Source organism: Magnolia sinica, chromosome 7 (assembly GCF_029962835.1).
Source record: "Magnolia sinica isolate HGM2019 chromosome 7, MsV1, whole genome shotgun sequence".
In the NCBI taxonomy this organism is placed as follows: Eukaryota; Viridiplantae; Streptophyta; class Magnoliopsida; order Magnoliales; family Magnoliaceae; genus Magnolia; species Magnolia sinica.
This window is the reverse complement of record NC_080579.1, coordinates 18,561,816-18,586,040: the sequence shown is the minus strand read 5'-3', so window position 1 is coordinate 18,586,040 and position 24,225 is coordinate 18,561,816. Positions and strand designations below refer to the sequence as shown.

Here is a 24,225-nt window from a genome sequence, read left to right as displayed (position 1 = left end):
AATGAGGAGAATGGCCCTGCTACCTGTGTGGAGGGCTGTTTGGGAAGAAAGAAACACGAGATGCTTTAGGGATTAAAGCAAGGCGGTAGAGGGGTTTTTGCAAAGTGCTAGGCTGCTTGTTATTGAATGGACCTCTTGTGTTTCTATGCTTAGGGATTGTATTTTTTATTTTCTGGGTATTGAATTGGGGTGCTATCTCAGCACCTTTCTGTTTTCCTGCTTGTTTTTTTCAATAGAATTTTCCCAGTAATTCTAAAAAGACAAAAAAAATAAATAAATAAATAATCTTTTGGATTCTAAAGCATCCCTCCATAAATCTAGCCTTGCGTTTACGCTCTCCCTCGTCTTGTCAATCAAAACTATGTCATCTGCAAACAACATACACCATGGGATCTCTTCCTGAAAATGCCTTGTTAACTACTTAACACCAAAGATCCTCTATCAATATTCATTATCCAAATGAAAACCAACTGAACATCATTTACACACACGAGCACATGCGCGCACACGTGCAAGTGATACTTCTAAATTTAGAGTTACCAACATTCTCACAAATATTTAAGTACAAAGGATCGTTACGGTATCTTACAAATCCATCTTTCGTGCATAGTTGCAAAAGAGTATTGTTGAGAGGATTGTGATTCAATGAGCAACTCATGTGAAGGGGCGAAACATGTGCTGGAAATCTGGGTGGACACAAACGCCATAGATCCAGGCCATTTATCCGGTACTGAGCGAACATGCATATAACAAAAATTGGGGAGCACACTCATCAAGTGAGCCACATGTAGATTGGATTTGAACTTGGACTACTTTTTTTCTGGCAGGCCATTTCTGCATACAAGTTTGACCTACCTGATCAGTGGACCAACACTATTTTGGCCTATGGCATGTTCACAGTGTAACCCACCTGATGAATGGCCAGGAACAAAAACACGTGTTTCACACCCTCACATAAGGGTCCCTGATTGAAGCACAACCATTGTCAAGATATTGGTTTGTACTATATCAGAGAGGATTTTGTTGTTTCTGGAACATAGATCTTATGGAAATATTTCCTTTTCTTATCAGTGATTTCCAAGAATTGCAGATGAGATAGCTGTTGCCAAGGTGTTTTCCAGTTCTGATTTACCTAGAAATACTATGGACTCAGAAAAGTATTTTCAAGACCATTGTCAAGATATTGGTTTGTACTATATCAGAGAGGATTTTGTTGTTTCTGGAACGTAGATCTTATGGAAATATTTCCTTTTCTTATCAGTGATTTCCAAGAATTGCAGATGAGATAGCTGTTGCCAAGGTGTTTTCCAGTTCTGATTTACCTAGAAATACTATGGACTCAGAAAAGTATTTTCAAGACCTGCAAGTATGTTTGGATGTAACACAAATCACAAGAATGGACATTTCTGTAGAATGTATGGTTATCCATTCTGCTTTGTGATGTGGGTGGTGCAGATTTCGTGAGCCACATCACAAGGGATCAGGTTTTTCTTGCTTTTCTGCCCCTAATCCATATCCTGAATATTTTAGGCATTGACCTGAGGTGGGAAAAGCAGAAAAAAAAAAGTGCATCCCATTCGCTGCAGCTCCCAATATACACTCAACCACAAATGCAAAGAGTAATAAATGTATGTCCCACCAAAACATCCACTCTGCTTTTGATCCGGGATGCCGGATGCATCCGACACATTCTAAAATAACACAAAATATCAGTTTTATTGTTGGAGCCAGCTTTCATGAAGGCTTTTAGGTGATTTGAAAAAGCTTAATTGTGACTTCTAGCTATGTTGGAATTGATGTTGAAGGGGAGACGGGAAATCTGTAGTGAAAAATATTTGCATGAGAGAGGAAATGCACTCTAAATCCTCTTCAATATTCTTGAAGAAGAAGGTAGAAAGTGTGTACATTAGAAAGGTTGCAACTTGCAAATTCAATTATGACATATCTTTCCAAAAAAAAAAAAAAGGATCGTGCTAGTTTTTTTTTTCGTTTCTTTGTTTATTTTGGGTTGCTGGGGGGGAAGGCATTCTGTAGCTTGTTGAGGTTCACCTCTATAAGACAGTCTTAAGAGCTCGGGTGGTATATTGTGGGGAATATTTAGGATCCAAATAGTGTCTAACACCATTTAGTAAATGGTATCAACCCCACAAACCATTGATTGGTGCAATTTGATGATGGACCATGACCACCCATCAGTGGACCATCTATGCGATGAGCCATGACCCAAAAATCCCACTAGTTGGAGGTTCATAACTATTTGATCCATCACCCTTTTGTGTACAGCCAAGAAAAGTAGGAAGAAATGATCCAGAAAAAGAGTCTAAAGTTGAATGGTTACAATCTGTTCGCTGCCAAATTCTCTCTACCACTGGCCAATCCGTGAGGCGGATCATCAATTATCCAGTTGCTCAGTCTGGATTGATCATGACATCCTCAATCTTGCCAGTATCAGGGGTGATGCCATTTACTAAATGGAATTTATCACCCATTGGAACCGGCTACTATGTGAAATTGCTGGATCCGATTTCTTCTAACATTGGACATCTTTTCCGGTTACATTGCTGGGTATCAATGTTGTCAAATTGCATATGCGATCGCATGCAATCAGCATAAGCTGTTTGCATATTTCTTAGAAAAAAAAAATTGAAAAAGGGGAAAAAATTGAAAAAAAAGAATGGAAAAACTTGCCTAATTAATACACATGATTGGATTGGGTTATTTTACTTGTTTCATTGTAGTTTGAATGTATCATTAAGTTATATATTTAATAACTTATATTATATTTACATAAATTTTAACAAAACAATCAACGAGCTATACATTAATTGAGAGTTAATTATTAAAAACATCGAACATAGAAATTTATTGATAAATGTATAACTAGAAACAAGTTACAACTTAATTTATAAATAAAATTGACAAAAAAAAAAAAAGCACAACTTGCAATATATATATATATATATATATATATATATAAACATACTTGAAATAGCTGTAGAGAGATTAAAGTAAGACAGAAAGAGGTGTAAGAGAGAGAATGAGAGATTTAGAGCTTTGGAGTAAAGAATAGTGAAAATGGAGAGGGTATGAGTGCCCTATTTACAAGTGAAAGTGCCCCGAATTGAAAAAATAAAAAATAAATTGCTCCTAATAGTCATATTTCTGACCATTGGGAAATATGTGATTGCATATGTAGTATGCAATTGCATATTGGTCGCATATAAAAGTATGACATGGCTTACCTGTCAGTATCGCATATGCCATGATGGCATATGTGATTTAATCCACAGTATGCCATGGCATACTTGTCAGGATCGCATATGCCATGATGGCATATGCAATTTAATCCACAGTGTTAAGTGTGATCACATATGATGGCATATGTGATTTAATCCACGGTGTTAAGTGTGATCACATATGCGCATATGTGATCACGCTTAACAACAATGTTGGTTATGCGCTTTCTTTTTTCTTTTCTTTTTTACGTTTTTCTTTTGAGAGGTAACAAAAGTTTTATTAACAAACTCCCAAAAATGCTAGAAAAGAATACAACCCAAAACAGGAAGTTAACAAGGCCCAAAGCTCTGGCCAGCCGAAGCTACCTTTTCAGTTTTCATACACTGCCCATCTTGAGACAAGACCCTGACTCTATATATGGCCTCTGTCTCACCCGCCTGCTCATTTCTAAAGTGACAACCATTCTTGGCCCCCCAAATGACCCAAAACACTGCCATGATTAACAATCTCCATGTAACTCTACCGTATTTGCCCACTTTGCCTCCATGCCAAGCCCAAAGCAACTTCTCCACTGTCTCTTCTGGGTCCTTACTCTTGCTCAGGTGGTAGACTCTCAGGAGTTTCAACTCCCAGTCAAGGGTTCGAGTACCCATAGGTGGTGAAATTCCACTAGCGTGAGTGTGTGGGGTGTGTGTACGTGTGTTAATTTTTATTTTTTATTTTTAAAGCAACTTCTCCACTGTCTTCAGCATGACCAAGGTGTCCCGTAGCTATAACGGTGCCCACCGTTACGGATACACTGAATTGGTGTGACAGCTGATACAAGGGGTGTAATGACTGATACACACTGTATTAGACATAAAAAAAATTGCTAAATAAATTCAGAAAAATCTATTTTTTTAAAAAAAAAACTGTGAATATTCAAAATATGCATTCATTAATAATTTTGAACATGTTTATGGTATTGTAACGGTCCAGTCTTTGGTGAGAATGTTTTATCACGCTGTCTGATGAATTTATGAACCTGACAACTTGGAATTAATTGCAAAATCTTTTATATTTAATTATTTAACTATATAATATCGATATGAATTTATTTGAATGAATGTAATACCAAAACATCTCATATTTGCAAGTCTAAATATTCGTGCACATTTTATTTCAACATACAGAGACTATGGACTTTTGTGTCCTATTATGTAATTCACATACCTAACAATTTGATATCATTTCTCCCAATGGATCTTAAGGAAAAAAATGGAAATAGATTCAGGTGAATAGTCGATTTAGGGCTGATTTAGCAAACCATTCGATGTCCCAAATTAGCCTTAAATTCATGCAATCTATTGCCACTTATCTCACAAATGAATTGGTGGACATTTACTGGACTGTGAATGAAAAAATATCAAATGGTCATATTTCAAAAAACAAGTGTCTGCAAATTAAAGGTGAAAATCGTTCAAACAATTTAATTTTTAGACTGTGACTTGGTAACAATGGTCTCATAATGTAATTAATTAATTTTGAGTTAATATAGTAACAACGGTCCCATAATGTAATTAATTAATTTCGAGTTAATATACACCTCATGCACAATATTTTAAGGCCATGTACATGGGGCCCACCTCGATGTATGTATTGTATTATCCATGTTGTCCATCCATTTTACCTACTCATTTTATGGCATGGTCCAAAAATGAGGCAAATCTAGATATTAGGTGGACCACTAGTGGATGAGGCCCTAAATGTGGGGCCCACCTCAATGTATTTTTATATCCATGCCATTAATCTGTTTTGCCAACTCAATTAAGGCATGGTCCCAAAAATCGAGCCAACCTAAATCTCATGGACCATAATAAGTGATGCCTTGAATGTGAGGCCCACCTTGACACATTTGTTGTATCCATGTTGTCCATCCTTTTTGCCAACTCATTTTAGGGCATGGTTCAAATGAAAATCCAAATTTCAGGTGGACCACACAATGGGGATTTGTTATGCAGGATGCCTTGGATTTTGCAAATCTGCTGTACAGAGAAGTTCAGGTTCGGTTCCACCAAAGCCATTTTAGGTTCGATCGAAAAATGGAGAATTCTTAGGTTGCTCACTATAATGTTTTGGTCGTTTCTCGGTTCAATTGAAAATCCAGTCAGTTCGATTCGGTCTAATCAAAGGTTATGTTCGGTCTGACTGGATCTATTTCGCAGAGTTGCGCAAATCAGGCTATTTAAGTCCAAATCGGTGTGAAACAAGGGAAATGTGTTCACACTCTACTAGCAAACGGGTAATGAATGAAAAGATGATCAATCGACTCCTCATTAGCTACGCACATGAGACAGATATTGGGAAGAATAAGCGATCTCCTCTGTAAATTGTCAGTCATGAAAATTCTCTTCTACCCCACCAACCAACCAACGGCCACCACACAAATAGGGGCTCCGTAAAACCAATGATGGAAAGGAGGGCATGAGCCCAAATGATAAGGCTTCTCGGAAATGATAAGAGTAGAGCAAATAGAGAAACAATTCGCAAGATGGACAAAACGATCAAAAGCTAGACAAGCAATCCTCAGAAACAACTCTTGAAGCACAGTATTGCCAAACCAAACATGTATCCAAAAGTGTATCCGGGTCCCATTGCCAAGCTGAAATGAAATGCCCCTGTTTAACAAATTATGACTGGTTGTAATAGCTTTCCAAGCATTAGAAGTTCTGTACAAAGAAGAGCTCCTCACAAACCAACCACTATCCTGAGCGCCATACTTGTGAGACGCCCTCCCAACAAGAGATTCCGACACTTCCAAGATGCTAATTTCCTCTCGATCCTTTCAATAACCCTATCCCAAATGTACTTCATGGACTTCCCAATGCAAAGAGGCAACCCAAGATATGTCAATGGAAAGGAACTAGCCTTACATCTGAAAATGTTAGCAAATCGGGTAAGGTCTTCATCCCCAACGTGCACTCCCGGCGAATCAATTCCGATGCTGCTTCGGAACAAACTATAATCTTCCAAAGATTATCCATTGATTCCGCCTTCAAATCACTAAAAAGCAGCGAATCATCCGCTAATTGTAAGTGACTAATACTAGCCTCGCTCAATGTGTAGCCTAAAATCCACTGAAAAGCCCATTCTTCTCACCCCTTCGGAGCATCATATGCTAAAAGCCTCAACAATAACCACAAACAAGGGGAAATAGGATCCCCTTGCCTCAAGCCTCTGGAAGCTTTAAAGAAACCTTTAGGCGACCCGTTCACCAAGATAGAGAAAAGACGCAGATTGCACGCAAGCTGCGATCCACTTCCTCCAACTATGTCCACATCCCATCTTGTGAAGCATATAATTTAGAAAATCCCAGTTAACATGATCATAGGCTTTCTCAATATCCAACTCTTTCAAATTAATGAAACACAAGTTTATTAGAGAAAACTATATTCCTTTGTAAACAGTGATACATATTACTGGTTTTGAAACATGAAGATGGCTCCTTTTACTTCTACTTGTTTTCATGTACAAAATTTCAAATGTTACCACCATCCACTTTTATAACGAGAATTTCGTTTCTAGAAAAAAAAAAAAAAAATCCCAACCAGCAAAGGCCAGCAAAGGCGTCTAACTAGTAACAATTCATGCTATATCACATTAATTTGATATATAGTTGCACGAAGCAGGAAGGGAAGCGGCAACAGATTTAGGTGCAGGAGTTGGGAAGCATTTGTTTGAAAATGTAAACAAGTATAAATGGGTAGGAAGCAGGAGTGGGAGCGAGAGTCCGAAGCACAATTCAAAGCGGGAGCAACACCTAGTTAGAAGAATCCTGCAACCGATGTTTTTAATAGCAAACAGAATCTAGTGTGCGTAACATTCACCCCTTTGAAGCGTGAAGCATACTACATAGCATGTAGCATGAAGATTTTTAATTAGGATTTGCACTTGGTTGCACCAAATATCAACCAAACACATCCTATAATAGCAGGGAAAACTTAGCAAGATCTAATATTATTACACATATTACTTTACTAAAATCATTGAAAACATTAACTAGTTCTTATTGAAAATAAAACCAATGTAACAAATCATTGAAAACATAAACTAATTTTAATGTTTGGTGAAAAATAACTTGTTGTGTAAGTTACATGTCTATATATAACAGCAACAGTTTTGGATGATTTTGCCCCTGCAATTAGTTTTTTTAGGAGTCCTTGACTTAAGACGTAGGAGGGATTTCCAATATAGGTCAGCGTATGTGGGCATAAAAAATGTGTGTCATCAATCGAGGTTATTTTCGTCATTGCAAAAAGGTCTCCAACACCTACTTTCTTCTTGCATTATTCCCTAGCCACCTACTTTCTCTCTCCATGTGCAACACACATGCCATAGCCCTAGTAGCATGTAACGTAGGTGACTTAACAAGTAGCATATGCAAATTAGCTTGTAGCAGAGGTTACACGTGACTGAAGCTATTTTCATAAACTACTTAATGCAGGGGCATTTTCACACTGGGCTCGAGTGAGGTCGCCTGTGGGATGCAGGGGTACACTCGGGGTGGGTGACCCATGCGATTTGGGGCCCACAGGGAGGTCTCGTGTTCGAGACTCCTTACCAGGGGTGATTAATGCGCATTTCACACCGGGCTCGAGTGGGGTAGCCCGTGGGATGCGGGGACACACTCAGGGCGGGTAGCTCGTGTGAGGCGGTACCCATGTGATTTGGGGCCCACGAGGGGGGTTCGGCCGAGGTCATAACCCATGAGATGTGGGGCCTGGGCTATGAGATAAAGGGATTAATTTGCCATGTTCTAATAGTTCGAGCTTTTAGAGCAAGTGGTTAATTGTTTTGCATCAAATTGGTATCAGAGCGGGAGGTCTCGTGTTCAAGACTCCTCACCGGGGGTGATTAATGCAGGGGCATTTTCACACTAGGCTCAAGTGGGATCGCCTATGGGATGCATGGGCACACTCGGGGTGGGTGACCTATGCGATTTGGGCTAGTTGATGGGGACATCACGTGCACGCGCACACGCACGCCACCCCTCCTCTTCGCACGTACGTCAGGAGAAGGAGAGCCCCATCGTCGATTTAGATCGATGACGACGTCCAAGGAGGGCCTCCTAGTTAGAAGACGGAGTTTTGGTTCGTTGGATTGGGCCTGAGAGTCAAGTAAAGCCCATCATGAGATCTCATGATCGTGACCCACCAGTCTGATTAATCTCATATTTTAGGTTTTGCTTATTAATGTTATTTAGAGTATCATGGACGGTTTAGATTTCTTTGATTAGTTTTTATTTTTGTTTACTTCATCGCCAAGTAATAGGTTGCGCATATGGCGCGAGTTTTGGGGTATAGGGTTTTCCTATAAATAGGCACCCCTTGTAGGTTTTTTTTTCTGATGGAAGATTAATAAAAATTTTGCATTTTTCTACTCCTCTGAGTTCTCTAGTTGTGGAAATCCAATTGGGTGTAAAGCCCTCCCTTTATCCAAGGGCTAACTACCGTGGTGCGAAACCACGTCTATCTCGATTCGCCCCCATCCTCTACCATCTCTATTTCTCATTTCCTACCACCCTCCACACCTCAAATCTGTCCTTTATTGCAACAGTTTTCCTATTTACAGCAGAATTTCAGATTCTGGCCCTACAGGAGGGCTGAAACTTCCACGCACAGACCGCGCGTCCGATCGACCCAAAATTTGGGGGTTTTGAAGCCCTCCCCTGGTTGACCAAAGCCAAGGAGTCGCTTTCCGCGTTCGACGCCCCCTCGCACGTGCGTCCAGATTCCTGCGCACGTGTGAACGGCCAAGCCCACTGTCTGCGTGCGGGAACTATCTCCAGGTTCAGATTTCTGCCTATTTTACTCCTTTCATACATATTTTCCCTAACCTTAACCCTAGATTGCATTACTTTCAGTTTATTTGCCCCCCTTTCTTACCCTAGGGTTCTCTGAATTGGAATTGGTGAATCCCTTGGATTAGGGACTGATTGTTGTACATGTGTGGATGAGTTTTACTTTCCTTTGAGTATCGTTTGACTCATAATTTTTATTGATCCAGCCTTAACATGTGTATGCCTAGATCCGCACAGATTCTCCTTGCTTGAATGTTTGAACTTTTGTGTGGGATGTGGAAAATTTATGTGAATGTGTTCTGAATTAGTTTGATCTAAAGCCTGAGATCTTGCATATCATAGTTAATTTTCATGTCCTGCATCACTACTTAGCATGAAGGCTAAGCTATGCTATGTATCGTAAGCTACATGCTATGTAGTGAAAGCTATTTAAAACATTGCCTGTAAGCTGCAACTAATTTGAATATGAACAATGTAACCTGGGTGGAGCATGTGCTCGGCATAAGGAATCAAAACTCAGTTTCAGAAGGCGGCTCACCTAGTGACTGAAACCAGTATGACTTGTTCCGACTAATCAGATGATTTTCTGCAAACTGTGCAAACTCAGATGAATTGACTCAGTATCGAATGATTTTCTAAATCATGCTTCTTCTTTTTTCATGGATATGGAGTGCAAGACATGGATACACATGCATTTTGTGTGTCGTGGGATCAAATCACATGCAATAGAGTTTGTCAGAAATGTATTAGATGCAAAAGAACTTTCGAAGTTCAAAAGAGCTTCATGTTTTATTAAGAACCAGTAATTTACACACAAGAATTATTTTATGTCTATTAGAATAATCGAGCATGGCAAAATAAAAAAGAATTAAAACACTCACACCAATGAGGAAGTGCAACCACATGGGCCCCTTTATCCGGCCTTGCACAATAGGCATTGCTGCAAAAAACAAAAAAAACAAAAAAACAAAACATACATACACAGCATAGCAAATTAAAAACTGCATGAATCTTCAGTTCTACAATCTTCATAAGGAAAATATGAACTGAATTTAAATAACCATTAACATACCAAGGTTAAATCCATAGAATGCACTCGCCGTCCCACCAACAGCAGAACCAATCTAATTGACAGCAAAGAGAGAAAGAAGAAAAATAAAAGCAAAACAAATATTTTAGACTAAGAAAAAGATCTCAAAATCCCAAGTCATATCAAGCAAAAACAACTAGATTTGGTTGCTGTGACAGAAGAAAAAAAGTTCAATGAAAACCCAACTCAAAGTTAACTGAAGGAAAGAAAGGAGCAACTTAGATTTTTCTCCCAACTCAAAATTAACCAAAGGAAATAAAGGAGCAACTTAGAGTTTATTTCTTTTTTGATAGCAAGATGCTAGTTCAAAATCAAGCTATATATAGGCCACTCCACGGTGGAGCCGTCTATACAACAAGACTATCTGTGGGTTTGAGCCCATAACTCAATGGAAGACTAGGGTTTGTTTCAACATTGAGATCTCAGGTTCAACCCCACCTTACATATCTAAAAAAGAAAAGAAAAGAAAAAAGCAAGAAAAATATAAATTTAGTCTAAAAACAAAAGACCAACTCAAAAAAGAAAAAGAAAAAATGTAAGGGAGTAAGAATAGTAAATTTGGATTTCCCCCTTTCAAATCTTCAAAACCCAATTGAAGTGATGCCAAAGAAGAAGAAATAAATAAATAAATAAATTTGAGGCAATGACAGCATAAGAGCGTTGATTAGTGAAAACACAGTCTAGGATGAAGTAATAAATATGAACAACAACTACATTTTTAGATCTTGAAATCATATTCCAAATCAAGATGCAAAGACAACATAATAAAGCCTATTCCGTTGGGTGTGGTGACCCATCACCTTGGCATTAGGTGAGGGGAATTTTCTCAGGGCAAAAAGGACTTTTGACCTAAGGTATCATTATCTCCAAGTTGGTGCAAAATATAAAAGGCCTGAGAGGGCTTCTCCCTTTGGAATGCAAAGGAGCGTTTTGGGAGTTTTCCATGTGCTAGCAAGGTGGAGATGAGATTGAAAGGCTTTCTATTATGGAGTTTCTTCTCATGTTTCAAGGTGAAAGAGAAGTGGAATGGTTTCCTCTTAAGACAGTTTGTAAGTCGGAAAGGAAAAGTGAGAGGGGTTTCTCTAAGGTCAACTTGGATGCAAAGAGGAGAGAGGTGATGGTTGATTCCCAAGTTTTTTTTTTTCATTGTTATAAGGATAGGTGAGAGGGTTTTTGCTATGCTTTGTTGTGAGTACAATTTCTCTCTAGCTGTATCTCTTTATCTTTGCTAGGGAATTCCAATTCATTTATCAGCTTTTGTGGCGAGTCAATGTGAATTTCCAGATTTCGAAGAATTACTCAGGGGGCACTCCATCGCTGATGTGTAAATGGTTTTGTTGATGAACGAGGCTAAGAGAAGGTTTCTCCTTTTTGTTGGCATTGTACCTCACAAAGAGATTCTATTTGTAGCCTTCTAAGAGCCTTGACATTCAGATTTCCCTAATCATATCAAGTAAAAACGACCCTCAAAGGTTGGATATTTTGTTCTTTCTGATATAGTTATGTCGGGATTGCAAATCTTTAGAAAATTGCTTAGGGATATGATAGGGATCAGCCCCTATTTGGAAAGATGCATTGCATTGCATTAGATGGAATTAACACCATTATTACACAATGATTACATGTCTGGAAATACCATGGTATTTTGACCATCCAATCCCACGTTTGGGATCAATTCTTCCTTTGGGAAAAACACTGTTTTACATGAAACCAGCATTTGGTGGACGCTGGAAATGTAATCAATGGACCATATTGCACAACTAATGCTGGTCACCCATATTCATATGCAACTCGTGTCACGTTTAAACGGCGCATACGGATGGATGGGGTGGATAAAACACATGCACCAACATGGGGCTCACAGGTGTAGTGGATCTCGAAATCCACCAGAAATCATGTTGTATCTCCTGTTGGAACTGAAAGGTCAAATACCTGGATTAATCCAATCCTTCCCATCGATTCCAAATGCCGGATAGAATTTATATCCCACCAAAAATGCAATTCAATACCAACGTTTACAGCAGGAAAAAGAAAATAAATGAGAATGATGTGGACCCCATTGACGAAGACAGGCTCATAAGCTTTAAGACTTATCGCCCTAGAAGGCCCATGATTGTCCAAAAGACCCATAAATTGGGCCCATAACTCTACTACACCAGCAAGTCAGTCAAACTGTTTTCTAGAAGGTTCAAATCTTAATTGGAAGTTGTTTTCATTTTAAGGATTCTCTAGGAAGTCATAGTCTTTGTTGTTCTGTTTGGGACTAAGGTGCTGTCTGATAAAACCCATTTTCAGCACTTATCACTAACTTTCAGCAGTTATACAATTCAGATCGTTTGGCAAAACGAGATTATTAAGTGCCTAAATTAATTTTCACTGAAAATATGCGTCTTTTTTCAGCTGCCCTCCCTTCACTTAATGTTGAAGGCTGAATGTTGAAAGTGGCCCCATAACAGTCCTGTAACAGTTTTTTCAAAAAATAAAAAAGGGCAGTAATGGCCGATATGAGGGCCATTACAGCCCGTATCATAACAGTAACGATGGTGGCCGTTATGGCCACCATTATCGTTTTAGAACACCTTGATGAGGAGCGATGGTTGAGACACAATATCTTCCACCCCACTTGCACTTCTGGTGGGAAGATATGCACGATGGTAAATGGAGCAATGAGAACATTGTTCCACAAGAAATGGTGGATAAATTAAAACTCAAAAAACACAAGTATCCATGTTCATACCAGATTCGTTGGTTCAAGAAAGGAGGATAAGTTTTTGTTAACTCTAGGTGCTTAGTTTCCTTCTCCATTGAATCTAAGTACAATGTGTGGTTTGACATGGTTTTCATAGAGATGCATATCACACTTTGCTAGGGAGACCATAGTTGTGGGGCCAAGATATGGTGCATTTGACTCAGGCTGACACATATTCCTTCATCAAGGATGGTGTTGATATCACATTACACCCAATGAAACATCTTCCAATACCCAAATCTAATAAAGGCGGGAGTCAAAAATCACTCAGTGGAGCTCCTTCATGAACATGAAGACTTGATGCCTAAAGAACTCCCACTTGGAATTCCTCATATGAGAAGCATTCAACACCACATTAATTTAGTGTCGAGTTCAAGCCTACAGAATCTTGCATACTGCCTAATGAGTCTAGTCGAACATGCCGAGCTCCACTGACAGGTTACTACAATAGGGTTTACTTCGAGAAAGCATGTCACCATGTATTATTCTTGCATTATAATCCCTAAAAAGATAGCTCTTGGAGAACGTGTATGGGCAAACAAGTGATCAACCGGATTACTATCAAGCACTAGTCTCCCATTCTATGATTGGACGGTATGTTGGACATGTTGTACAAAGTAAAGATCTTTTTAAAGATCGAACTTAGGAGTGGATATCATCATGTTTGTATCCGGCTCAGAGACGAGTAGAAGACCACGTTTAAGACTTGAGATGGGTTGTAAGAGTGGCTTGTGATGCCATTCGGCCCTTCAAATGAGCCAAGTACTTTCATGAGGTTGATGACAAAGGCATTACACTCAGTCATGAAAGTTCTTAGTTATTTATTTTGATGGTATTCTTGTTTGTAGTCCTTGTACTTCCAAACTTCAATGAAGTCATTGATGATAGAGGTTCTTACACTTTTGGACTTCAATAAAATCATTGAAGTGGAAAGGGATGCTTCAAATGTTGCCATTAGCTTAGTGATGAGTTGGGAAGGAAAGCCGGTTGCTTTTTTTGGCAAGAAGCTTAATGATTCATGAAAAAACTACCCACGTATGATCTCAAGTTCTATGCAGTGGTCCAGTTGCTACGACATTGGAGGTATTATATACTCGAGCCATGAGGCGTTGAGATAGGTTAACTCCCAGAAGAAGCTAAGAGCTCGTAATGCGAAGTGAATAGCTTTTTCTATAAGAACATACTTTCTTTTTGCGTCACAAAACTAGAAGTCGGAAAAGAGTTGTAGGCGCTTTAAATAGGAGGGTGGTTCTATTAGGAACACTCGCCATGGAAGTCATGGGATTTGAGGCATTAAAAAAAACAATATAAAGATTCCATTTTTTAGCAAGGTGCTCAACAAATGTGTGGATGATAGATATCTAAAGTGTGAATTTATTTTGCATGATGGATATTTATTCAAGAATTCTCAATTATGCATTTCCGAAAGATTGTTACAAAAGAAGATCTTATCTAAGCTGCATGGAGTACTGGGCAGGCACTCTGGAAAAAATAAAACATTGGCCATGGTGGAAGAAAAATACTATTGGCCTCGAATGCACTGTGACATTGAACAATTCATGGAATGATGTCACCAGTGCCAAGTTTCCTAAGGTCATGTGTAAAACACTGGCCTATATACCACCTCCCGCTCCAGTTGCACCATGGGTGGACATTTTTATGGACTTTATTCTATGAATTTATAAGACTCAATGGGAAACATATTCAATTTTCATTGTAGTGGACCGTTTTTTGAAGATAGCCCACTTCATTCCATCCAAAAAGACAAGGGACGCTAAGCATATCGCAAACATATTCTTTGCAAAGATTATGCAACTTCACAGGGTAATGAACATAGAAACTTCAAACTGCGATTCAAAGTTTGTGGGGCACTTCTAGCAGACTTTATAATGTGGGGACATTTTCACACCGGGCTCGAGTGGGGTGGCTTGTGGGATGCAAGGGCACACTCAGGGTGGGCGGCCTACAGAACCCATGGATTTAGGGCAAACGAGGAGGGTTCGGCTAAGGACCTAACCCATGGATTTGGGGCCTGGGCTATGAGATAAAAGAATTGATTCGGTATGCTCTATCAGTTCAAGCTTTTAGAACAAGTGGTGAATTGTCCTGCATCAAATTGGTATCAGAGCGGGAGGTCTCGTGTTCGAGACTCCTCACTTGGGGCGATTAATGCAGGGACATATTCACAACTAGCTCGAGTGGGGTGGCCTGTGGGATGCAGGGGCACACTTGAGGTGGGTGGCCTGCGGAACCCATGGATTTGGGGCTCATGTGAGGCGGATGGCTCGTGTAAGGCGAAACCCATGAATTTGAGGCCCACGACTTTATGGAGGTCGTAGGAAACTAAACTTCAATTCTCTAGTGCATATCATCCTCAAACAAACAACCAAACCAAAGTAGTCAACGTGAGCCATACAAAGTATCTCATTGAGATTTGGCTCTACTCCAAGCCAAGTTTGCTTACAATAGCTTAGTAAATTATACCACCATTTGAAATCGTAAATGAGAGAAGTCCACATTATGTACTTAGCTTAGTACCATTATTGGTGCAAGATCAAGTGAGAGAAGATGTAGATGCTTTTGCCAAACGCATCCAACACTAGCAAGCTCATATGACGATGATGATTGAAGAGAGCATCAAGTAATGAAAAGTAGCGACTGAACATTAAGAGGAGATATATATATATATATATATATATATATATATATATATATATATATATATATATATATATATATATATATATATATAAAGACAGAGACTTGGTTATGTTTATTTGCACAAAGAAAGGTTTCCGAGGAGAGCTTACAACAAGCACAAGTCTAAGAAGATTAATCCATGTGGAATCAAGAGGAAGTTGGGTGACAATGGCTATGCGATCAAGTTGCTAGATGACTTAAATATCTCACTGACTTTCAATATGGTGGATTTGTTCAAATACAATGGCGAGGTGTTTGACGTGCAGGATGAAGTTATTGTCGATATGGATAAACAACTTCCGAAGAAAAAGAAAGACAACATTAAACAAGTGTTGCACATGAAAACTACTGACACTCGAAGGGACCATACCAACAATACTTAGTGAAATGGAAGAAGAAGTGCTATTTTGAATGCATAAGGATCATGGGCGATGAATTGAAAAGACTGGATCTGGACTTCTAATAATTGTATGAAACGTTCAACTTGCCATAGTTAGGTTCTTTCCAACCCCTGAAAAATGATAAAGGGCCAAAAATGTGTTGATTTTGGGTTGTTTATTACAAAATTTGGGGCATAAATGTTAGAGATCACATTTTCCATTTGTGGAAGATAAGGGAGCTGACGTGGAAGATATGATTGAAGATATTGGGAGTATTTAATAGACTTGCTTTTGCTATTTCAGGCCAAATCTTTGTTGGTGGGTTTTTGTTAGCTTAAATAAATTATTGATTGATTTGAAATCAATCTAATAGTTGGGGGATTTCATTTAAGATTCATAAGGATTGTCTTTAGAGTCTATAAAAGAGGGATGGTGTAGGAGGTAGGCATTGTGCATTTCTTTGAGTTGTGAGTTTTCTTAAGTATTGGAAGAGAAGAAATTTGAATATCAATAAAGCTATTTCTCCCTCTCTACTCTAATATTCCTTGTGAGAGTATATGTTTTCATTTCTTTGTGATTCGGATGTCGAGACTGGGTTGCACCAATCATGGGGGCAAATTGGTGTGGAATGACATCCTTAGAGGAACCTAAAGGATGTGGAGATTGAAGACTTCAAGCAGTTGCTTCCCACTTAGAGGTGCATCTCAATCCAAATGAAGAGGATGTGAGAATTTGGAAGTGGGAGCAGCGTTCGAAATATCGGTATCGCGTTACATATCGCATTCTTGGGATATGGATATGAATCGGTTATCGCATGGGATATATCGGTTGTATCATGTAATGTATCGTTGTTGTTGAAAACATGGGGTAACATTAGGAAATTGGTTGAATTTTTCAATGAAACTTCGGTGATTGTTAAAAAAAGACATCAATACACACTTATAAATCAAAACATTACAAAAAACAAGTACATATAATAGGCTTTCTTTGTATGGGGTCCTAATCTATGCGTTGTTTAACTGAATTGATGCAAGTATATTCAATGTCTATTCATATAATTTATAAATGTAAGAAGACGTGTGGAAACACAAGTGATGCATTCAAAGGCAAAAGAAGAATCACTAGATTAGGTTGCATACATGTTTGATTTGATGTTTGGACACAGATTGCTAACGATTTAGGAGAAATTGGGAATTTTTGAATTTTTTTTAATTTTCCGCAACTCAGCCCGTCTCCTCCAAATCTCGAAATCAAAGTTCCCAATCCATGATTTTTCATGCAAAATATGAAAAATCATGGATTTGTAACAATTTGACACTAATTTAACATGATTTACAGAAAATAAAATGATTGAAATTCAAAATTGCTCACCAAATCGAACATGTGGGATATATCGCACTACTTGTACGTTTCGTATGGCACTGGTGGGATACAAGATATATCGTGGGATATATCAGCCGATATCGTCAATATTTAAAACACTGAGTGGAAGCCATCTGGATTTCACAAAAAAAAGTCATTTTTCGGCAACTTGCCCACATCGGGCTTTGCTTTGTTTGTTGAATCCTCGTGGGGTTTGGTTGTGACTTTCTTTTAACATGTAATCCTAAACAAAGTCCTAATTGTGGATCAACTAAAGTGTAGAGGTATGGGAAGTTGGCAACACCAAACAGATGTATTATGTGCAAATCTGAAGAGTAGAGTAGAAATCACATTTTTTTTCTTGACTGCTCGATAGCCACCACTTTTTGGAATCAGTTTTTTGCTTCTTCTAGCATCAATTGGTAAAGAGGACGTCGATTGGTGATTAATTCACAAGCTGGGGTGGTGGATCTTTCAATAAAGAGAAGAGTTTTGTGGAATCTTCTCCCTTCTGCTATGTGTTGGGAGATGGAAAGAGAGAAACAACTGGATCTTTAGGGGTGATCAAGTATGAATATGAATGCTCCATGATAAAATCAAAGGAGCAGTTATCAATTGGGCTTTCTGTTCAACCAGTTCACCGACTGGTCAGCATCAGATATTAGCATAGAATCGAACCGCTTTCTGCTGATTACCTTCCAAAAACCCAGAATAAGCATGGAAGATGAACTTTGATTGGATGTCAGCAGGAGTGCAGGCTGTTGCAGTTGTTTGAGGAAGTTTAGGGGGCGTTGCAAAGCATATGCTCCTACTGTGTTCTAGCCCGAATAACCCTTGCTCATCCATCTAGGTGGCTGCCACATATCTGAGAGAAGCCCTTCACATCGGATCTGTGCATCCTTTGATGTCGATCATGTAGAAGATCATTGAACAAACATTCTCATTGGGCAAAGTGACAAAGTCCAAAGCTGAACCTAGGGGGCTTCGTTTTATCTTTAATGAAACTAGGGCTTGGAAGCTGAAGCTCTTACATTAGAAGGTTCTAGCCGACCGGCTCTTTGTACTGGGAATTTCTTTCCCTTTAGCTATTTCAGTGAACATTGTTGCCTGCTCAAATAAATAAATAAATAAAAGGATGGAACTTTTTGGGTAACCAAACAGGCAATTAGAAAAAAATAGTTCTAGAATTTAGACCGAATGGAAACCTAAATAGGGTCATATTGCCACATGTGCCAACACCTCTCCCATGTAGTCATGTTGGATGGCCAAAAATATGGTGATACTTGTTTTTCATGTTATCTCCATATTATTGGTTTGGTATGGTCCTTGCTCTAGGAGTAGGGACGAGTGCTTGATCCTCTTTGAGGAGGATCTACCTCCAGTGCACAAGACCCTTGATGGTTTATGGGAGTCAAATCTCTTCTTTATTATTTGATAACAACTAAATATATAGACAAACCTATGATCTATCCAAGATTTTGGATATCCCAAAGATAGAAACTATCCAAGATTTGGATATCCCAGAGAAAGCACAAATACAAATATCACCCAATCTAATTTAATCCCCACCCTGTTGATCCCTATCCAGCTGGAATTTTATATTTATATTTATGCTGTACTTTATTCTTGGATCCTATCACAATAACACATATGATCAATGTGTTTCAGTTGGTAAGAGTTTAGTTTGTTTTCCAGCCTACAAAACATGAGTTCAGGAACACCAAAACTAATCTTCAACACCCAATTCAAAAAAATAAAAAGGTTTAAAGAAAACAACGGACAAATGAGGGATCATTTGGATTCCTGTAAATGACCCTAGTTGTAAATGATTTACAGGGAAATCAAATCATTTACACTGTTTGGATGATCTTTTTTGCCTGTAAATCATACCAGCTGTAAATGATTTACAGCATTTACCCCCTTCTCATTTCCCAGCAAAAAGTTGGGATTTCATTTGCAGGCTCCTCATTTGTAGGCTGGGATTTCCCAACAGCCTTTTAAGAAGATTGGCTATGAAAGGAGAGCTCCCTCCCTCCCTCCAACGATAGCTATCCTCCGTACCAGCCCCCTTTCCAGCAAGGTTCATACCATCTTTCCAGTGAAGTTCGTACCATCCTTCTAGCAATCTCTCTCCACTAGCGAGCTTCCTACTGCACAAGTATTGTTCCTTTTTTTTTCTTCGCCAGGCCAGCCCCTACACAACGGAGTAGGTGCAGGCAGCTTCGATACTAACCTTGTACCCAGGACGAAAGCAGTCGGTGCTGAAAAAGCTCCATAAGCCCCACCATGATGTATGTGTCTTATCCATCCCTTTTGCCAAGTCAATTTAGGGCATGCGCCCAAAGATTGAGGGAGATCCAAATCTTAGGTGGACCACGCCACAAGAAACAGTGGTGATTGAACACCCACCATTTAAAACTTCCTAGGGCCCAATATAATGCTTTTTGCCATCCAACCTATTGAATAGATTACATAGGCTTGGATGAAGGGAAAACACAAATACCATCTTAATCCAATGCTTTCATGGCCACCAAGAAGTTTTTAATGGTGCGCGTTCATACGCCACTATTTCCTGTGGTGTGATCCACCGCCAAAGATTTGGATTTGCCTAATTTTGGGTTCATGCCCTAAAATGATCTGGCAAAAATGGATGGACAGCGTGGATAAAACACATACATCATGGTGGGGCCCACAACCCCAAAAAAATAAATCTGAATTTTTCCATTTTTTCCTATGATAAAATCCATACATCTTGGTGGGCCCACATCCTGATTTGACCCTTTTGGGGGGCCTACAAGCTAACTGGACTAGATTTTATATTTGTCGGGCCCACATCCTAATTTGACCCAAATTTATCTTTGCGGCCCACATCTTTAAAAGAATTTTGTGTTTAATTTTATTTTTTCTACCCTTATCTTTTTTCTTTTTTTAATGGTTGATGGATGATGAGATTGAAGATGATTTAAGTGGTTAAGAGTGATGATGGGATAATATTGGGGCCGACCTGTTGTTTTTAGCTATGCTTTAATACAAGTGGCCCACTTATGGCCATGGTGGACCCCTAAATGGAAGGGTAGTAGATACATAATAAATTAGATTGCACATGGTCCCACTGTCACCTTGGATTGATGATTTGAGTCATTCTAGTATGGAGCTTACAAAATGGATGGCAAGACCGTTCTTGCTTGAAAATTGATCGTCTACGACTGATACATAATAAATTGGATTGCACATGGTCCCACTGGTTATGGTGTGTTGTAAATAATAGTGCAACGGTCTGGATTATGGAACCATGAGCCTCATGCCACACTAATGCTTTAGGGTCAAACCATATGGTCAAAATGGTTCTCTTTGGGAGAGAACTTGTTTTTACTCACTTGAAAATTTGTTTGGGTGGGTTAGCTTTATTGTTTTCTATTGCCTGAAATGGCATCCCACCCACTTCACAATCATCTAGTGGAGAGCACAACCCTTCAATAATTGTGCAGTAAATAGACAAAAAGATAATATGTATATGATGTGGAAGGCGGCCAACTATGTTGCAAGGTGACCAAATTTAGCCTAGCTTTTTTTAGGAATTGACCCTGAGCTTAAGCATGAATGGCTGAAGAGGACCATTTGGTGAAAGATTTATTCTAAATGTTGTTATTAATGAAGACATGATTAATTGTGTTTTTCCTAATGTGTTTATGGTTGATTGTTTATATTCCATTGTTTGTCCTCATAACTTCTATGACTCACCTAATGTTTGGTTTAATGTGAGGATCGACGCTAAGGTTTATTGAGATGGGCTCAACCCAATGATCCATCTTAAAATCCACTCTTATATGTCATTTGAATATTTCTTAGGGCTTGTTTGGATGCCTATAAGCTTTCTAAGTTGTAAGGTATAGGTAACTTACTTACAGGTTAAAGAAAGTTACAGGTAATCCCGTTTGAAGTTAAGTTGTAACTTACTTATAGGTAATTTAGTTTTTGTATTTGGATAACGTATAACTTACTTACAGGTAATAAATTGTATATTCACACCAACTAGAGCTTAAAATAAGGAATTATTGAAAAATCGGATTGACGCATAAAAAAGCTTGGATAAAAGTATATCATTTTATTGAGCCCATATAAATGAATAGTTTGGCCAATTCTTAGGCTAAACTAATCAACAAGTGGGCCATAAAAGTGGATCCACATTTTCGAAATGCTTGTAATGTGGATGTGATGTGGTGTGGTCCGCATGAGAGCTGAATGTTCCCCTAAAATAATAATCAGAAATGGATAGACAACATAGATATAACACATAAATCATGGTGGGGCCCACTAGCGCCATCAGTAGCAGTCACTTTTAGCTTACTAATGTGGTTTGGCTGCATGTGTTATGTGGGCCCCACCATGATGTATGTATTTCATCCACGCCATCCATCCATTATTCCATATTATTTTAAGGCATGAGCACAAAATTGAGGTACATCCAAATCTCAAGTGGACAATCACTGGAAATAGTGTTGATTGAACACCCACCACTAAAAACTTCTAGTGGGCCACCAATGTTTTGGATCAAATTGATATTTGTTTTTTCCCTTCATACAGGTCTATGACCTAATCAATAGGTTGGATGTCAGACAAACATTACAGTGGGCCCTACGTGGTTTTTAATGGTGAACTTTCTATCATTACAGTTTTCCTGTGGTGTGATCCACCTGAGATTTAAATATGCCTCATTTCTGGAATCAAGCCCTAAAATGATCCGAAAGAATGGATGGACGGCATGGATAAAACATATACAAGATGGTGGGCCCCACAGACCACCAACCATTACCCATGCCTCCTAGCCAAACAACGTCCGTCAACCCCGACACACACAAAAAGGAGGAAAAACATACCCAAAAAAAAAACAAGGGGTTTTTCTTAGGGCAACCTTGTTGGAGCTCGGTGAGAGAGGGAGATGGAGATGTTGGAGGGGGTGAAGCTGTTTATAAGCAAAAGGGCCACCAACTGGCTTCAATACAGCAGCGACTCTCTCCAATGGCAGCCTGGTAGCCTTCAATGGCTACTTATACCTTACAATGGCCGCTCAGCCTTCACTCCGCCCGAATGTAGGTAGGCCTCTTCAATGCAAGCTGCAATTCTTCCCAGAAATTTTGATTTCAAAAATTCCAACCGTTGCCTATATTGAATATACAGGTAACTTGAAAAACAACTCAAGTGCTTATATGATTTTTGTCTCTTTCGCCTGTAAGAAAGTCACAGGTTGAGAGAAAGTTACCTGTGACTTTCCTCCCCCAAACACCAACTGCAACAAACTCACCTGTAACTTTGTTACATTTTAGGAATGTTACAGACATCCAAACGACCCCTTAAGGATTTACTTCTCTAAGCTATGTCGGGTGTGAATACCCAATTACAGGATATAAACAATTTACCGGCTATCCAAACATAGACAATCATTCACCTGCAAATCATTTACAGCTTAAAGCCAAACAGGACAGGCACCTGTAAATCATTTACACCATTTACAGGCATCCAAACAACCCCTAAGAGAGCATAATCATGAAACCGCAAACAAAAACAGTAGCATCAGTTCATTTATTTTCCCGAATATCGGATAGCCAATTCAAGTCGAAGCAAAACAGGGGGGAGAGAGAAGGAAATTAACTCAATAACAACAAAGAGAGTCTAATCTCAAAAGCCCGAATAAAAATAGCAGCTTTATTGCGATTTACTTCACAAATCTCAAAAACCCAATTCAAAATCAATTATTAAAGAAAACTCAATTCAACGATGCAACATCAACAACATAAAATGGTCTAATTAACAAAACCCAATTCAAATTCACTAAAAACATTCCAAAAACTCCAAAAGGAGAAGAAACTTACCATGGAGAAGCTGTCTCTTATGAAGGGAGCGACAGTCCAACTGCTTGTTTCCTGAAATTCAAAGAGAGCATTAGAAACTCGAAAAACAGAATAATAAAAGTTCTTAAGCAATCTTTTGAAGAAATGTATTGAAAAAAGGGCAGAAAACAGAGAAAAATGGATTACAGAATGAGAAAAGGAGAGAGAAAAATGCGGTCGTTTTCAAAGAGAATGGAAAAGAGGGGATTTGGGTTTGGAGAGAAAGGTACCAAATCCTTGGAAAGAGGGCCAGCGCAGTGAGGGCATCTCAAACAAGGAGGATTCGAATCCTCCATTGCTTCCCAAAAACCTCAAAATCCCTCTCTTCTTCTTCTCTGTCAGGCTTCTCAGCAGGTAGAGTTATATGATACTCTGGCTTTTACGACGCTTGATAAGCAGCCCCCCAGAAATAGTACACGTAGCATATATTAACTCAAATAAACCGATTAGATTGTGCATCGTAATGTAGCCAAGTCAAATTCTCAATATCAGATTGGTTGAATAATCCTAACTTCTGATTCGTGGATACTTATTTGTGGAAATAGGACCGTTGGATTTTTTTTCATTTTTAACTGTCCAATGAATTTCAACCAATCGGTAGTCAGATAAAAAGATACATTTATTTTTTCAAATTTTTAATATATATACACGATGTGTCATGATTTGGACCGTTTAATGTACAATTTCTAAGCACCTGCGTATCATGCATCACACTGCCAGAGTATCAAAGTTTTCTCTCATTTTCACCCCTCTTTCCAGAAGGAATTGTGTTGACAGTAGGCGGCCGCGTATTCTGACACGGGCGCGGATTAGCTACTGACACGTTGAGTGGCGGGACTTGACTTGAAGTGACGTCACCAAGTTCCGTGGGCCCACCATGATGTATGCTTTGTATCCACGCTGTCCGTCCATTTAGAGAGAGCATTTTATGTCAAGATCCAAAGATTCCGTTAAATCCAAAGCTCCAGTGGACCCAGCAC

General features: G+C 39.0%; 1 protein-coding gene across 1 annotated transcript in view; it reads right to left on the bottom strand.

Annotated features, from left to right (window-relative positions):
• The window catches only part of LOC131251162 (uncharacterized), a 29,001-nt gene extending 5,371 nt beyond the window's left edge, over positions 1 to 23,630 (bottom strand). Inside the window, exons 1-4 of the mRNA XM_058251700.1 lie at positions 23,476 to 23,630; positions 23,228 to 23,278; positions 10,149 to 10,200; positions 9,958 to 10,016 (exon numbers count right to left, since the gene is read on the bottom strand). Coding sequence (XP_058107683.1) covers positions 9,958 to 10,016; positions 10,149 to 10,200; positions 23,228 to 23,278; positions 23,476 to 23,541 — 228 coding nt within the window. The 5' untranslated portion in view covers positions 23,542 to 23,630. The remainder of the gene's footprint in view (positions 1 to 9,957; positions 10,017 to 10,148; positions 10,201 to 23,227; positions 23,279 to 23,475) is intronic.
• Between the last annotated feature and the right edge of the window lie 595 nt (positions 23,631 to 24,225).